The 17,997-nt window shown below is 40.9% G+C and overlaps 1 protein-coding gene across 2 annotated transcripts in view; it reads right to left on the reverse strand.

Moving 5' to 3' along the window:
• The window catches only part of MAN2A1 (mannosidase alpha class 2A member 1), a 122,677-nt gene extending 104,894 nt beyond the window's left edge, over positions 1–17,783 (reverse strand). Inside the window, exons 1-2 of one of the 2 annotated variants that reach the window (XM_075079368.1) lie at positions 17,453–17,783; positions 5,503–5,763 (exon numbers count right to left, since the gene is read on the reverse strand). In XM_075079368.1, coding sequence (XP_074935469.1) covers positions 5,503–5,763; positions 17,453–17,587 — 396 coding nt within the window. In that variant the 5' untranslated portion in view covers positions 17,588–17,783. Of the gene's footprint in view, positions 1–5,502; positions 5,764–17,022; positions 17,232–17,452 lie in introns of those variants that run through there. The other variant, XM_075079367.1, reaches the window with a different exon arrangement.
• Between the last annotated feature and the right edge of the window lie 214 nt (positions 17,784–17,997).

Below are 17,997 nucleotides of genomic sequence, written 5' to 3' on the forward strand. Positions count from 1 at the left end.
AAAGCAAGATCACATCACTGGTCTTCAGGAGATCAGACTTTGGCCTTTTTGCCTGGAAGACTTCCACAGAATAAGACCCTGGAGGGAAAATGGGCCCAAGAGATCTGGTTAATATTCAAGGATGACCTCCTCAAAGCTCAAGAGTGATTTACCCCGACAAAGAGGAAGTCCCACAAAAACACCAGCAGGCCTGCATGGTTGAACAAGGAGCTCCTGGACAAACCCAAACACAAGAAGTAGACCTACAGAGGGGAAGCAGAGAGAGGCAATGTGGGAGGAATACAGAAACATTGTCCGAGCATCCAGGGATGAAGTTAGGAAAGCTAAAGCCCAAATGGAATTGAATCCAGTCAGGGATGTCAAAGACAACAAGAAGAGCTTCTGTAAGTAGACAGGTGACAAAAGGAAGGGCAGAGCCTGCTGCCGAATGAGGCAGGGGACCTGGTGACACACTACACAGAAAAGGCTGAGGTACTGAACATCATCTTCACCTCAGTCTTTAGTAGCAAGACCAGCCTTCAGGAGTCTCAGGCACCAGAGACCAGGGAAGAAGTCTGGAGCAAGCAAAATGCGCCCTTGGTGGAAAAGGGCCAGGTCAGGAAATACTTGAACAAAATGGACTTATGTAAGTCCATGGGCCCTGATGGGATGCATCCAAAAGTACTGAGGGAGCTGGCTGATGTCACTGCAAGGCCACTCTCAATAACCTTTGAATGATCACGGTGATTAGAAGTGGCCAAGGACTGGAGGAAAGCAATGTCACTCATATCTTCAAGAAAGGCAAGAAGGAGGACTGAGGGAACCATGCTGGTCAGCCTCACCTTGATCCCTGGGAAGGTGGTGGAGCAGCTAATCCTGGAAACCATTTCCAGGCATATGAAGGACAAGACAGTCATCACAAGTAGTCAGCATGGATTCACCCAAGGACAAGTCATGCCTGACGAACTGGAGAAACTGCTATGATGAAATGACTGGCCCAGTACATGAGGAGAGTGCAGTGGATATGGTCTACTTTGACTTCTGTAAGGCTTTCAGCACTGCCTCCTGTGAGATCCTCATGCAGAAACTGTTAACGTATGGGCTGGATGAGCAGAAAGTGAAATGGACCAAAAACCAGCTGAACAGCCAGGCCCAGAGAGAGGTGATCAGTGGCATGAATTCCAGTTGGAGTCAGTAATACGGGGTCCAATCCTGTTTAACATCTTCCTTAATGATTTGATGATGGGGCAGAGTGCACCCTCAGCAACTTACAGATGACACCAAACTGGGAGGAGGAGCCAAAATACCAGAGGATCGTGCCGCCATCCAGAGGGACCTGGACAGGCTGGAGAAATGGGCTGACAGGAACCCCATGCTGTTCAACAAGTGCAAAGTCCTGCACCTGGGGAGAAACAACCCAGGCACCAGTACAGGTTGGGGGCCACACAGCTGGAAAGCAGCTTGGCAGAAAATGCCCTGGGGGTCCTGGTGGACACCAAATTGAATGTGAAGACAGCAGTGTGCCCTTGCAGCAAAGGCCAGTGGCATCCTGGGTTGCATTATGGAGGACTGCTGTCAGCAGGTCAAGGGGGGTGACCCTTCCCCTCTGTTCAGCACTGGTGAGGCCACACCTGGAGCACTGTATCCAGTTCTGAGCTCCCCAGTACAAGACAGACATGGACACACTGGAGAGAGTCCAGCAAAGGGCCACTAAGATGATGAAAGGACTGGAGCACCTCTCACATGAGGAAAGGCTGAGAGAACTGGAACTGTTTAGCCTAGAGAAGGCTTACAGGGATGTTATCAATATGTACAAATACCTGAAGGGAGAGTGCAAAGGAGCTAATTTCTTTTCAGTGGTGTCCATTGACAGGACAAGAAGCAACAGGCAGAAACTAAAACACAGGAGGTTCCTCCTGAACTTCAGGAAACACTTTTTCCCTGTAAGGGTGACCGAGCACTGGCACAGGTTGCCCAGAGGTTGTGCAATCTCCATCCTTGGACATATTTAAAAGCCAACTGGACATGGTCCTGGGCAACTGGCTGTAGGTGGCCCTGTTTGAGTAGGTCAGATGTCCTCCAGAGGTCCCTGCCAACCTCAACCATTGACTCATTCTGTGCTTTGAATGTTAATCAGAGGCAGTTAAAAAAAGCCAAGAACAAAATTCGGATTTAGAAACTTCCACTGGAATAAACTGAAGACCGATCAGGCTGAAATCATTGCATTTATGCCAAGACACCCCAGAGGCAGATGTTAAGTCATTTTTATCTTTCATATAACACCATTCTCAGTAAGAATAGTGCAAAGCATTAATTACAAATTACATCATCACTTGACCAGGTTACATGACTGCAAGTGAAGAGTAAGTTCCAAGTACCTAGTCAGTATGAAGCAAAAAAAAGGTAAAGACAAGTATTTCCTGGACATATTTCAATTTCATTTCTCAGTGTAAAACACTGGTATAGTAAGCAAGGACTTTGGAAAAACAGTAGACAAACAGAAATTCAAAAAGGGTGCTGCCTGTCTCTATTATGGCTGCTTCAGGAGACAGTCATGTTGTTACAAGCTTTTCAACTAAAAGATTTGAAAATTTACCAGTTGTCTTTTTTTCTATATGTGCTTATTTTTTGTCTATACTGAGGGACTCAAAGTGCTGAAGTAGTGCAAGTCTTGGGCAAACATCACATTTACCCCAGTGAACACTAAACTACTGCACAGAAGAAATAAAACCATAGTTTGTGCTTCAGACCACTTTAAAGGGTGATTCATGCCTCATTTTTAAAAGGAGCAACATTACTAAGCACAATATTAGATGCTTCAGTCATTGAAAGCGACAAGAGAGAAGACACCTCTCGATGCTACTTAAAAGACCTTCCAAATCAGCATGATGGCTGTTGAGAATTCCATCTCTGAGCACAAATTCCAGATACTTCTTGAACTACCAACCTAAAAGTGTCAGGTCATAACCACATTTAATCCAGAGTTCTTTTTTTTGTTGTTGTTGTGGTTTTATTTTGGTTGGTTTTGTTTGTTTGTTTTATTACCTAGCTCTATTTTTATCTTTTGAAAAAAGTACACATTAGCCTTTTATTTAATTTGAATTTCATGAATTCTCAATTCAGTGTTATTTTCCACGGCCAGGTCTATTACCATTTCCTACCTCCTTAGAAACACCACAAATAACAAAGTATATGATTTTTTTATTTATAATTCTTCCATGAAAAAAAATCCTTTAGCTATCCTATCCAAGAATCTTTTGGGTCTCATGCTATCAGTAACTTGTTTTGTCCAATTTATGCAAAGAAAATATATCTTTCTGAGTAGAAAGTCCTGGTAATATTTCTCACTGAAATATCACAAAGGTTTTTAATCCATATTTGAATCCATTCTTACAATGCTTTCTCCATTATGGGAGACAATAATGAATTCCCATAATTTATTCAGTGAAGCCTCTTTTGCCTTCATTCTCTAAAGTGATTTTTATCCAAATACTACGTCTCACCTATACTAGCTCTTACTTCTTTCTAGTCTCTCATGTCATTCTTATACATCCACTTAAAAGACAAACATTGAAAAAGTAGGGTCCAAATCTGTGGGTTTAAGTTAATATTTATGAGCAGCAGGTAATTAACACTTACAGGCTGGTTTAGAATTTAAAATAAAATTAAAGAGAAAGAAAACAATGCTCCAAATAATCTCAGAATTTCTCAGTCTTAAAAATATCTAGAAGAAAAATAAACTACAGTTGCAAAATACATCAGGCTTAGTGAAGTATTAGATAGTAAAACCATATTCAAATATAGTAACTTAGATCAGCTCGTTAACGTGCTGTTACAGGAATTCTGCTCAAGTCAAGGTCTCAGATTCCCTAACTGAAATGCGGGTCAGATTCACAGGGTGAGGAACTGTATATAGAAGCAGTATTAAAGTGACTTAAAGGATGATGGCAGATAACCTGCTGAGTACAAGGTACTTAATGCAATGACACAGAGAACATTAAAGCCCTCCCTCCCTGTGCAAGGCAAGGAAAGAAAGTGTATGAGAACGGTATTAAGAAGATTCCCTGATACACTTGTCACTTAAGTACATGCATATAACCTTAATGGTAAGGAAAATTGTAAAAAAGCCGCTTAGCTACTACAGCCTACCATTAGGCAGGTAGGTACATTAGCTCACAGTAGGTACACATTCTGCCATTCTGCAAATGCAAAGCAAAACATGACAACAGTATAAGAAAACATGTTTTACTTACCATTCATAACAGGTTAATGTGTCCAAGAATTTAAGCCAACACATTTTACCTCAAAAATTCACAATTCACGTTTACTATAACTTATTTCTAATGCACCTAAAAAAGCACATATGGTAACAGACTGTAGAAGGAATAACCTGTTAACAATTCAGTAACTTGTAAACATGTAATCATAGGTTCATATGCTTTACTTTCCTGCACAGAAGTCTTAATGTATATTAGAAACACAGTCATATAGTGACTTTAAAAAAAACTACCTTCTCTGTAAAAGACATATTAAGGTGGTGCCTATCCCTGAAGAGCTTAAAGGCATTATGAATCATACATCAGAGGTTACAATTGTTCTAATATGTGTACTTATTCATCTTAAATCCACTGTCTGTCTTCTGCACTAAAAATACTTTCACTCTAGAATAAGAAAGCTGGACTTCAAAATTTAATCTTTGCTTTAGAGTACTATGAATATTTATGGAACTCCCCTGAGACTCCCAAAACCAGTACAGATCACAAACTTCACAGAGTGTTCTCAGTGCTCCTGAAACACTCCATTAAAACTGAATATGTGAGTCCATGAACTCACAAGCATCACCAAAGAGCAAAATAAATTCAACTTGAAGTGTTTGACTTTAAAAAAATTCAGCCTCCCCGGTTCATGCCAACCAGTCACCATGGCATATATCCCTCCTTATTATACTCCTGATCAAAGTGCCTATACAAACTGGAGACACAGAAGAATGCCAAAATACAGAAGTTGCATTCAAAAGAGCACACTACCGATTTTTTGTTATTATTAGTCCTTGAACATTCTTTGCCTCCCCCTCAAGACCCATCTACACATATATTCCTAAAACATAAACCCTATTTAAATCAAGACTATTCATTATTTCCAGTTTATTTGTCATCAATTTTAGAACAATTTCAGGAAACTGAAGGAGACTTTCTTATAAATTCTTCCCAAAGAACTCAGATTACTGTCCAGTACTATCAGAAATATAATCATTGGATTTCGTTTGGGGTTTTTAAACAAATTTTACACACTCTGAAATGCTGGCTCTTCATAATCACTACTCAATTTCTAGACAGTTTAAAAAAGGTCAAAAGGAGCAGTTTCATAACATCTGTTAAACACAACAGTCATTTGAACAATTCTATTATGTCTTAGATGAGGACCTTAGTACCAAGCTTTTACAAGTAATTAGACATCTGCAGAATTAAAAAGCAATGGCAGCTACAACTCCAGCAGAATAAGAGAGAAAGACATACTGCTTACCTGTACACCTGAACCATGGCTTCCACTTTTTGAAGCAAACAAACAATCCTCAGAATCAACTACAAGTGAAACTGAAGCAGATGGAAAAAGCTCAGAGACAGATCCTTGACTGAAGTTTATAGCCTCTGGATTTTTTTGACCATCCTTTACTGATTCACTCAGATTGATTACAGAATCTCGTATGTTTGAAATAATCTCATTATTTTCTGCCAATAGGCGTTCTAAGTGATCTATTTTTTCTTGCAATATTGAAAGCTGGCCCTGTAAAAAAAAAAAAGGTAAATTTAATTATTTCTCAGACCAACTCTTGACAGAATTAAAAAAAAAAACCAAAACAAATCTCACAGTAGTATATGACCACACAAAAAATAATCAAACAAATCTTTATTCTGTATTTTATGTAAAGACAGACTAATAAGAAATTGAACCAACATATGAAATCCTCTCCTTCCAGGATAAGGGTAAAGAACAGAAGTTACATTTTCCACTATGAACTTGAATTCACAGCAGAAGATTTCATCAGTGATACAAAGATATTCCTAAAAGGACACACAGTTTCAAGTACCAATTATGCCAACTTCTACTTTTTTCATGCCTATCACAGATTTGCAAAAATCTGATCTTTTCATTTATCATCACATCAGAACATTACAAGGAAAGCCATTTTTTAGAAGGCAGCCACATGATGGAATTAACAGGTTGTACACTTTTTTAGGTTTTTCCTGTTCATGCAAAATATTTCAGTAAACACTGAGTTTTTTATTTTCAGTGAAATTTGAAGAGAAATTAACAAAAGCACTTAATAGGGTTAACAGATCCCTTAACAGCTTGATCATAGTAATAATCTGTATAATTAGACCATTACAAACACCAAGATACTCCTGTAAAAGACAGCTCAAACTGACACCATTTTCACTTAGAAGGTCATATTCAGTTGTCAGACAACAGGATTTTGTAGACGATTCTAGTGTGCACCACAAGAGGAAGGATATAGGATAACATCAACGTGAATTGAAAGAAGTCAAGGTATCTCCCAAAGCAACTTGGAAGGAGAGACAGATACCACAAGGCAATTTAATAGCATCTAATCACCGTATTGTTGGAATACAGGAGGGAACATAGCAGAACAAGATACCTGGAAATGCTACTGCCCTTTCATGTACTAGCCATTCCTTCCAAACGCCTTTTCTTTTCAGGCATGAATGGGTTAGCTTTTACAGAAACACATGAGGCCAGATTATTTAACATGTTTTTAGGGATATTTCATCTGAACAGTGATTTTTTTTTTTCTCTCCTCAGACTGACTTCAACCTAACAATAGTAAGAAAAGATGGAGAGCAAAGAGCAAGTCACTTCCTATTATTAGAGTTGTGGTCAGACCCCAAAATATACAATGTATGATTAAGGTTTTTTCCCAAGTTGTCATTAAAACAAAACCCTCTGCAGATTCAGGTATTTACAGTTTACCTATTACATTCAACACAAATAACTGATGCAGTAAACATCTACTCTGTGACCTATGATTTTAATGACAAGTAGAACTTTTTCCTACCACCAAAGCTTTATTTTCCAAGTAAAAATAGAATAATATTAGAAACAACATCTGTACATGACACATTTTCCCTCCCTTTGACAATAATTTGCTTTAGGTCTTTGCATTTTCCTTTTAAAGAACAAATTGCTTTCCTCAAATGCCAAGTTAATTCCTACTTATTTAGTTAGCTTGTAGTTTGCAAAGGATTAAACCTCCTTTCTAAATTGTGATATGCACTTTCTTTTAAATTCTGTTCACTGAGAAGTATGCAGGAATAAAAAAAACACCCCTTACCAACAGATATCGATCAGCCTTTTGGGTTCTACTGAATTGTCATTCCTATCATTCTATCTTTACAGAAGTTATTTGTAATTCTGCAGAAGATAGATTTTAATGTTTTTTAACCTGTAAGTTTGTCCTCTTATTTTCTGGGCTGTGTAAAGCACTGACCCACTGGCTTTGGGGTTTTTCTCTTAGCTTGATACACCCTGAAAACAGTAACAGTTTTTAAAATGCAATACAGGCAAAGAGTTATTGTTTCCCAAAAGAGAAAAATATGTTTTGACAACAGATTCAGAATAGGCCAAGAGAGATGTAAAACCAACATCCTAGAATCTCAACAGTTTAAGGACAAATACTAGAAGCTTATGAATAGACGAACTGGAAAGAACAGGAAATCAATATGCAGATGATGGGATGCTGGAAAGAAAAAAACTGTCGTCCCATGCCCCCTGGTGGCACGAAAGAAACAACCAGACTGAAATCTTTCAAATGTTGCATTAAAGATAGCATGTACACATTTCTCTGTAAAATTAGTATTTTCCCTTTCACCATCTGTGACGTTTTAAAAGAAAGGCAGGCTTCCCTACTCAGAAATCTAATAGCCTATTATGCCACTCACTCTAGAAATAATACACATAAAATAATACTGATTAGGTCTTTACAGGCTGCCCAACATAGCCCCTGATCTTTAGATTCCTAAGAAGCTAAAGAATAGCTGCCATCTATACAAATTATTACCTGCTTCACTGCACATGACTATAGTTCAAAGTTACTAAGCGTGTAAGCAGCTAAAATGCTCTTCACACCTATCCCACCACTGTATATGTTGTCTCTACAACTGTAAAAACAAACAACTGTTTAAAATTTCTATTCTTATTCACGTATGTTCTAGAAATATTTTACCTATTCCTACAAGAAAAGTTTTATATTGCTTAGCAATAACCTGCCAACTACCTGGTGATAGATTACACCACCAATATGCCTTGTGTCATCTAGCCAAGTGTAGTCTCTCCAGCACTGCACAATAACAAATGGAGGTGGGGGCGGGGAGGACCACACAACACACATACATATATTAAGAAAACCACCAAGTATGTGTTTAGACTGATCCTTCCATCAGCATATACAGCCAAATTCTAGCACTCAGATACAAACTTCCAATTTGGAAGTCATGTCATATTTCATATGTCTAAGATGGACATTTCATTTAACTTATTGTACTTTAAACCTGCAAATATCTGCAATGAGTTCTACGAATTCACTGTTTATTACGTGAAAAACCACTTTTCTTTGTAAGCTAAGTCCCCTGCTTCCTTGTCATGAGAATTAGTAATTTGTTCCCTGATCATCTTCACATCACAATTTTATACCAACATCAATGTGAAACAGTACAGTACAGTGAGGTCACTCTAAAAATGCTTCATCTTATTGCTAGTAACAGACATTGATTTACTAGTAAAACAGATTAGAAGCATGTAACAGGGGGCATTAAACAGGTCTAATTAAAACATAAAACTCACATTACTAAAAAAGTACTCTTAACAGTGTTTTGGTTTAAACTAGGTTTGAAAATTTTCCACACATTTGAGGGTAAGTGAGGGGGAATTTTATTTTTTTATCTGAGCAGAGATGCACCAATGAACCAATTCTGCCTGAAATTTTGTAGTCGACATGGCTTTATAAATACTGGATAGCAAAATTTGGCTAGCTGCATAATTCAAAGTGTCAGCAGACTTCATCCTGAGTTTGCCGTATCAAGTCTTCTCAGAAAAGAAACAATCCTGATCAAAGACTGAGCACAGAAAACTGGAGGTATGCTGTCTGGATAAGTATGTCTTAGTCCAAGTGAACGTCATTGAAGGATGCCCTGTTAACCTACATACTTGTTTTAATATACGGAAATGCAATGTAAAGTTATGTGAATCTCTTGGCCTATACAAGGTATATAACAACTTGTATACTATATACCAGTATATAACAAGTTTAATACAACTTTGGTATAAACTTCTTTCTTTCTTTTTTCTCTGCCTTTATATATTGATAAGATTATGCAGATAAAGGTTTTATTAAAAAGCAAGAAAGCCAACCCTGCTGTTACTCTACAGCAAAGCAATTATTTTTACAAGTGCGAATAAACAACAAATCCAACAGTACCAAAAGTAGGTACAGCTGCATTGGTAGAAGAATGGCATCAGGTGAGCAGCACATCTGTTCACCATCCCCATGGGTGCACAGGGTTGGTCTGAACCAACAAAATCTTCCCATGTGAGGACAGCACAGATGAGCACACCTTCCTCCCATTTGGAAGAAAAACTGTCCATACCTGCTAGCTGCACTGAGCAACCTGCCATTTCCACCACATGAACCAGCTACGTAAACAGTTCCTTATGCTTCAGTCATTCTGAACCCTTCAGCAGTTTTCATGCCCCAAATACTTCAGAGCAGTCTGCCTTCCCACTGCCCTCTGCTTGTACTTCTCTTTTGCGTCTGACACTGGTCTGATCTGTAGCCCAGTAGACCTTCTCTAGAAAAGAGCCTACTGCCACGCAGCACAAGGAGGGAAGTCCAGTAACAGCAAAAGTTAAAGCTGCTTTATGCTGGGGAAGTGGAGAATAGACAGATTCTCCCACCTAAACATTGTACATTGCAGAAAGGATATTAGTTGCAACTTCCATTTCGTCAGTGAATGTTCACTCCTTCTCTAAATGCAGTTGCTTTCAACAGGCCACTAAATCATTTCATCAGGAAAAAGACAGCTAGCTCAAACAATTAAAATGAAAGTATAACAGGTCCACAGATGAGGAAAGCTCATGGAAACAGGCAGGCAGAGGAGAAATCCATATTAGAGACTTCTGAGGTTAGGTCAGCTGGAACTTATTTGTAACCAAACTCAGCCAACAACCACTAAGTGCTTGGTTCAAAACAAGCCAGAGCCCATTCTCTCGCTCACCCACATGAACAAGCAGGAGACCACAAAAGAGCTGCCAGTGTCCTGTGTAGGAGGCTCTGGTGCACCAATGAGCTGTGGTGAAGAAAGCAGAGTGCTGCAATAAACAGAATTCTCCAGGGGATGTGGAATTCAAGTCAAGATCATTGCCTATTCAGATTTATAGCAGTAAGCAGTGAGGAAACCAGACTCAAAAAGTTGCATCTTCCAGCTGCATTGAATGGAGTCATCTACAATATTTTTCTGCACCAGTGCTGTAAGTAACTATTTCCAGGTACATCTTCACAAATCAGGTACTAACTTCACTAAAATCTTGATATGAACCTCTGATCAGGTGCCAGCATGCCAAGATGGTAAGACCAGAAAGCATTCTCTGTTCACTGTTAGAGCACTGTACAGAACATACTAAATGTAGAATTAAATAGTCACCTCCTGTACAGAAAAAGCAAGCAGGTAATAGTTAAAAATGCAACCTGATGTAGCATCAAAGTTTAATATTTGAGCGCACTGTTTCAGCATGTATTCACATTGCAAGGTAGGATACAGAACAAAAAAAAAAGCATCAATCAAAAGGACAAGTCAAGGTTTAAAGGCTTTATTAATCTGGGCAGAAGGCTTATGTGCATTTGTGATGATGAAAATTACACAAACAGCCTTGGTTAATAATTTCCTACCTTTAAAGTACCATTCAAAACAAGCTCACTTTACAAAAGCAATGGAATTATTCTGAATTAACTGAACTACAAAACAAGTCTGTTGTCTTAAAAAATGAGAAAGTTCTACTCCAAAGATGTAGCAGCCTGCCAAATAGATTCTAAGAAGCTGATAGACTTCCACATTCTGTTTTACCAGAGGCAGCAATAACAGGAGTGTTTAATGTACTACTATCCTAGACTTAAGTTTCATGTAATTTACAGAGACAAAAATAAGGCATGCTGTTAGGGACTATTTTGACACCATCATCAGTGATCTGAAGGGAAAGAGAAAGAAAAGGGAGATGGAGACAAATCTAGAAATATTCCCTGTTCAAAGTCAATTAATCTGAAAAATATTCACTGCTACTCTGGCTGATATATTTCAGGTTCATTTCCTTTCTCATTCCCCTCCCTGGCATATACTGAATCTTTATTTAAACAGCTAGCAGTACAAAACCGAAGCACAGCTTATATGGCATTAAGAGTATGAGCATTTTAATAATGTTTATTTTTATTTGAACAAGTCAAAACTTAAAATAAAAAAACGTGTCAGACAAAGAAAAGGTCAAGTAAGAGCAAACTAGGAAACTTTCTCTCTCCGTTCAGTTTGTACAGTTTAATTTAGGCACTGACTTTAGGTATCAGAAGGAATTGCTCATTTATAGGTGGTGTTGTGTTACTGCTTTTCTGAAAAATACATCTCACTCCACATTTTGGACCAGATTGAAGACTGTAATTGAAGGAGGCTATTAGCTTCTGCTTGACTGCTGCTTAGCCAAAACTTTACACAAAATTTGCAAGCAATTAAGACAAATACACTCTGTGAACCTTAGGAAGTATGAAGAATTGTTACTGACCCGTAGTAAAGTTCACAAAGATGGCCCCTCCTCCTTTACAACATACTAGAAGCTCAGCAGAATAAATCCTAAATTTTCATTATCTTACACTCAAGATCATTCCCATGACACTCAAAGGCTTTTAGATTGTGAACTTACTAAGTGGTGTTAATAAGGCTTGCTTTTTTTTTTTTTTTAAGTCAACATGTTTCAAATCCAGTAAAATCATGATTCCTTCTGTGGATTTCTTCACTCAATATTTAATCTTCTCCGACATGCAACTCAAGAATGCTACTAAAAGTCACTGTATCCACAATTCTTCAGTGCTCGGAATTCAGAAAATGACAACTTCAAAATTATGTACAACCTTAATTGCCACTATTCACATTTTAGAATAAAACAAACATTTCTTAAATACCTGATCATGATGCTTCCACCACTTCTGCATACAGAAGTCCTGTTCCTTTTTGTACAACATTTGTCTGAGAGCTAAACAAGCTCATAAAAATATATCGATTACTAAGAATACACAGCAACAAAATTGTGTATTTATAGTCCATGTATAGTCCATTGATCTCAGCCACTTCATCACAGCAAAGCATCTAGCAAAACTCTAGCTGGAAAAGGTGTTTATAGTATCAGGAGCAATTTCAGAACAGGAAGGGTACAGGCTCACCAACACTGGAGGGAGCTGAGGTTTGCACTGCACAGAACTGGGGCATGGTAACTACCAAGCATGAGCGGATATGCCATAGTTACAGGCACCTAATGGAGACTCAGGACTGAGTGAAGGTAGTGCTTCCTTACAGTAGGGGAAGTACCTCAGCAGTACTTCAGAGTATAGTTCACAAGGCACCTTTAACACACAGATTCAGAGAACTGCTGGTGTTTCTGCCATCTATTTGTTCCCAATTTCCTACTATTACTGCTACACCCTAGCATGATTCATATTTTGGCCAGGTGGTACTAACATCAAATTACTGGCAAGCTCAGATGAAATAACACTCCATACTGCAATAATCACTGCTTGTGCCATTTGTGCAGAAGTATTTGATGCACTGTGTAGATGCCTTGAAAGCATGCATCCATCCAGTAAACAAGCTTCAGCAGTACCACCAACAGCCAGCCCACCAATGTCTTGCTGAAAGGACACTGAAAATAAGAACAAGCCAGCTGTTTTTAAAGGAACTGTACTTTATCACCTCTGTTCAGTGCAATGCAACTACTGAGGCCATAAAAGCAGTTAACACATGTGAGAAGATCAGAGTAAGCTTCGAACAATGGTGGTCAAAGGCAGGAGGGTGAAAAAAAAAAACCAGAGGGGAAGAAAGAGGTTTTATTCAAATAACGATTGTTTCAAAAAAAGAAAACAGTAAGGAGGGTAGCTGCCCTTAAACTTTTTTAAAGGGAAAGACCAAAGATAAAAAGGAGCAATCACTTGGTGCCATTCCAGTTATCAGCTAGAACCATAGCAGACTGGAGTTTTAAAAACGTATTTCCAGAAACAGCCTTGCACACAGTGGAGAGATATGTCCCATAAAAGCCAAAGTAAGCTGCATGAAAGTGGCTAGAGGAAAAAGCTCATGTCTAACACCTATCAGGTAGTGACAGAGGATGCTGTATTGTGTTGCTATTTAGCCTTGCTCAGGCATAAAATTAACTAAAAATGAACTTTTATGTGAAGACTACACACAGGCGACATATTTCTGAAGCAACATACTCCCATAAGAGTCCTCCACTTAATTTTTTTTTAATTGGATTTTTTGTGTGGCGTGCATGCTTAGGTATGAATCTAGCAAAATTTAGAATCAAAAGAGGTAGTCCAATTCTGTAAATGAACAGCTTTTATGGATCTGTTCTAAGTCAAGGTAAAGTTAGTTGAGAAAACAAGCCATGTTAGGCTAATGATTTTTTTCTGTTTGGGTCCAAAATACAGAATAGGCTAATATGGGCTTATCAGTATGTGGTATTCACCTCGATACAGTAGCACAGGTTCTTCAAGATAAGCTGCTTATCTTATTCCACTTCAGACTTGATTTGAATGTAGTTTTCGTTTAGTAGGTATCAATTCAGCTCACAAATCACTTCCACCTGACACTCAATGCACAAGAGAGCACAGGACTGATCTCCACTCTGAACCTCCCTTCGCTGTACATTCACACAAGATTTCTCGGAGAATTCTGTGTTACTACAGACAAAACCAATACACCTAACCATTTTTCCACTATATTCCACTAGAAGACTCTTACACAACCATCTGTACTGACAACTGGCACAATAATAATCTGAAAATATGCCTAAGGCTACTCCTCCACCTTGAGCTCATCTCTGTGTAATGTTGTAACATTGTTCCTAGCCTGAGACAGGGCACTAGGACACATCGTATCCTGAGACAGGCACATCCTATGGCTAGGAACAGGCTCAGAGGGAAAGACAGAGCTTGTGATACAGCCATCGTAAGAATGAGGTGCACCTGACAATCAAGAAGGAGCCATAAAGATATATACAGGAATTACAGAGGAAAGGCCTGTAAGACTTGATCTCCATGTATTGTAAGTACCTAATCCCCCAAAAATTAACAGGAATTCAGCTCTATGGCAACATACAGATCTTCTGATATCATGATTTAAATGTACCACCAATAACGACAAGTCTACAAATCACTTCAGCTCAAGTTCTATTATAGTTGCCACAGTGCCACCTTACCATGGGTAGGTGTAGATAACATTCACTTCAAAAATAACTACTTGATGTCAGCTTTTGCAAACCCAACACCTAAAAAGACACAATGTCACCACTGCGTCCCAAGCCTGACCACAGGTGCTGTTCAGCACAGCAGTGAAAGGCATTTACAAGTATTCGATTAGAGAATATATAAAGGCATCTGTCTATGGATATTCATTCATCTTGGGGGATATTGTCCAAATGTCTTCTGCAAGACATTTCTGCTGACATCCTTGAACAGCTACCTGAAGTCTCAAACTGGAAAGCAAGCTCTACAAGAGTAACTCTTGGCTATGCTATCAGATAAGCCTGAAAGAAGACAGGTTCACAAGACTGAATCTGACACAAACTACCCCAAGACCATGGAAAGAGAAGGCACCTTGTCCGGAAGTAAAAACATGGAAATGAAAGAGGAGCAGCAATCCTAATAGTTTATTTTACTGCTGGTATTAAGTACCATAAACTTTAGGTCAATGCAGACCAACAGGTATTGCTAGCTGAAATATTCCAACCCTAATCATGGCAGAAATTAAGTAAAAAGCCTAGACAGAAAAATGCTTATAAGCTAAACGTGACACTGCTTCCAGAGGTACACACTGCTCTCCTCTGAGCTTAGCATAAACCACACAGGCCAGGAAGAAGAAACTAACCAACATGCAACTTGCAGGACACAAATGGTGACATGTGTTGTTACCAGAACTGCACAGAGGAAGAGCAAAGCTGAAAAATTAGCACATTGTCAGAACAGAAAGAGGTATGAAGTAAATCAATCCAAGAACTTGTGAAAAAAAAAAGTCTCAGTTCCGTTTTCTAAGCAAAAAAGTTCTGACCTTTGTCGTCATGAAAGAGAATGCCTTCTTAAATCTACAGACAGACAACTACTGCTGCCATAGCTTTTCACGAACAAAAACAGCTTGAGGTTTCTACATCTGTGGCTAGTTTCACTTACAGTACATTGAGTCCTGGCAACACTGCACTGACACAAACAACTTGTCGTCAGCTGAGGCAGGATTGAAGCTGTTCCTTTCAAATATTTTTGGTGGCTTCCATTCCATTCTTCAGCTTTTGCATTTACTTTAAACCGATCTGTTATAGTGCTCCAGAAGCATATGCTAGGTGTCAGAAGTTTCCCAGTTGTAACAAAGTGAATAATTTCTACCCTATGGGCAGCAAAAGGAAATGACAACATAATTTCAATTTAATCTGTAGCTTCCTCAAAGGATAAAGCAGCAAGAAAAGAAAAGGTAACTGTTCACCCAAAGGAAGGGCCAAAACAGTGACAGGCAGAGGATTCTACAGTGAGAGTCAGCAGCTTCAAAGAAATTTAGATATGGAAATTGCAAAAAAATAAACACAGACTGTTCTAGAAGATCGAGGGGAGGGAGAAGGACAGAAGGAGAAATGTTTGTCTCTAGCTGACTAGATCACGCAGAATGGAAGAGGTGTAACAACAGGTAAAGGTACTAAACCCTTGGTCGCAAGATATAAAACCATTGTACACTGCAGACCAGCATTACACTGTAGGACACAGACAGGAATTTCAACTGCAAGACACTGACAATGGAAAACATGCCTAAAATCTTCCCTGTTCTCTCAATATTTCAAACCAAAATCTAACATTGAAAAAAAAAAAAAGGCCACCCATTTATGAGCTTTCCTGTTCTATTCTTTACATGGATTAAACTCAACTGGTTGGTATAAAGACATATGAAGTGATTTCCTAATATAAGATACTGACCATAACACCAAACCAGCAATTGTACTTAGCTGTTACAAGTGTCACACACAGCATTACTCTGTCATACTCCAGCATTACTGCTGGAGCTATACATTGAACAGAAACAGCTTCTGTAACCGGCCTTGTCCTGCTTTCCTATCATAAACTTCCTTCCCATTCCCTTAGTTCCTGCAAAAAGCAGTGGCTGACCTCTGAACTGCAGCTCGAACAAACAAGGGCACAACAGATCTGCACTCTTTCTTTACATTTAAGTCAAGGTTTTTTATCTTTACCATTAACAAAATGGTATCAACTATTATCCTGCATTAAATGGAAAATTAGTGATTCTATCAGAGATAATTGTTATGTTTTAAATAAGCCTGCTGAGTTCTTCTATTCACTTGCCGCCTCACTGCTGTACCCAAAAACACTTTCGTTTTATTTCCTGAGAAGTAAACATTATGCAAACAGAAATAAGCTTTAACTTTACTCTTTTTTTTGCCTAATACTATAAGAAAACAAAGCTATTTATACATAGCAGCATTCTGCGGTGTACTGCAGAGAAATACTTTTCTTGTCATCGTAAAACATTCCTTATTAGAACACTGCCACGATACACGGCTTTTAAACTTCTCTCCCACACAGACAGCACGGGAAAGTGAGGAGCTAACGAACTGCTTCGCATCACCATGCGGCACAGCCAGGTATCAGCCACTTACGGCTCCAAGGCAAGGCTTAGCGAAAATGAGCGCAGTAACATAAAGTCAGCATTTCTCTAAACCGACCTGTTGATGCCATGGCTGAGGTCTACCCCCGACTTCTCAGCTCTCCCTGCCCTCAGCACCGCTGTGCGCAGGGCACAGCGAGCCCTGCACTCCCCCTTCCTGCGCCGCTCCCGAGGAGGGCGGGCGGCCAGCCGGCCACAGCGCAGCCCCCAGCCCATCGCTCCTCGGACTCGCCGGGCGGGTGGGCTGCGCCCGCCTCCCCCTGCAGCCCCGCGCCCCGGGCCGGGCCGGGCCGCCGCCAGCGCCGCCCAGAGGCGGCACCGCCCGTCCCTGCCTCCCCGGCCCGCCAGCCACCGCACCCCGCCGCCCCGGCCAGCCCGGAGCGGGGAGCCTCGGCCCCGGCGCCCCGGCGGAGGAGCGGAGAGCGCCCGCCAGCGGCACCTCCGCCACCTCCGGCCCGGGCGCTCGCCCCTGCCGCCGCCCCGCTCACCTTGGGGAAGGTGCCCTCCCGCCGGGGGCTCTTCGGGTGGTCGAAGTGGCCACGGTCCAGCATCAGGTAGAGGGAGAAGATCACCACGCAGAAGACCGCGCTGCCGAACACTGTGAACTGCCGGCTCAGCTTCATCTCCGCGGCCGCCCGGCCGGCCCCGCCGCCGGCGCCGCGCTCCTCCCGCCGCCACCGGCGCTCCCGGGCCCCGTTCGCCGCCCCGCGCTCGGAGGGGAAAGTTCTTCCGCCGCGGCGGGCGGGGGACGGACGGATGGACGTACCCCAGGCGCCGCCGCCGCCCCCGGCGCGGGGCAGCCCCAAGTCTCTTCCGGAGAAGTGCTAGAAGTTGCCCCCCGCCGACCGACCGCCCGCCGGCCGCGTCGGGGCGGAGAGCCTTGCCGAGCCCCCGCCGCCGCGGCAAGAGGCCCGCCGAGAGTTTCCGGGAGCGGATCGGGTTCGCGGGCAGGCTGGCGCCCAGCGGGGAAGTGGCGGCGGCAGCGCTGCGGGCCGACCGAGCGCCGCTGCTCGCTCGCTCCCTGCCTCCCTCC

The sequence above is a fragment of the Phalacrocorax aristotelis genome, chromosome Z (genome assembly GCF_949628215.1).
Source record: "Phalacrocorax aristotelis chromosome Z, bGulAri2.1, whole genome shotgun sequence".
In the NCBI taxonomy this organism is placed as follows: Eukaryota; Metazoa; Chordata; class Aves; order Suliformes; family Phalacrocoracidae; genus Phalacrocorax; species Phalacrocorax aristotelis.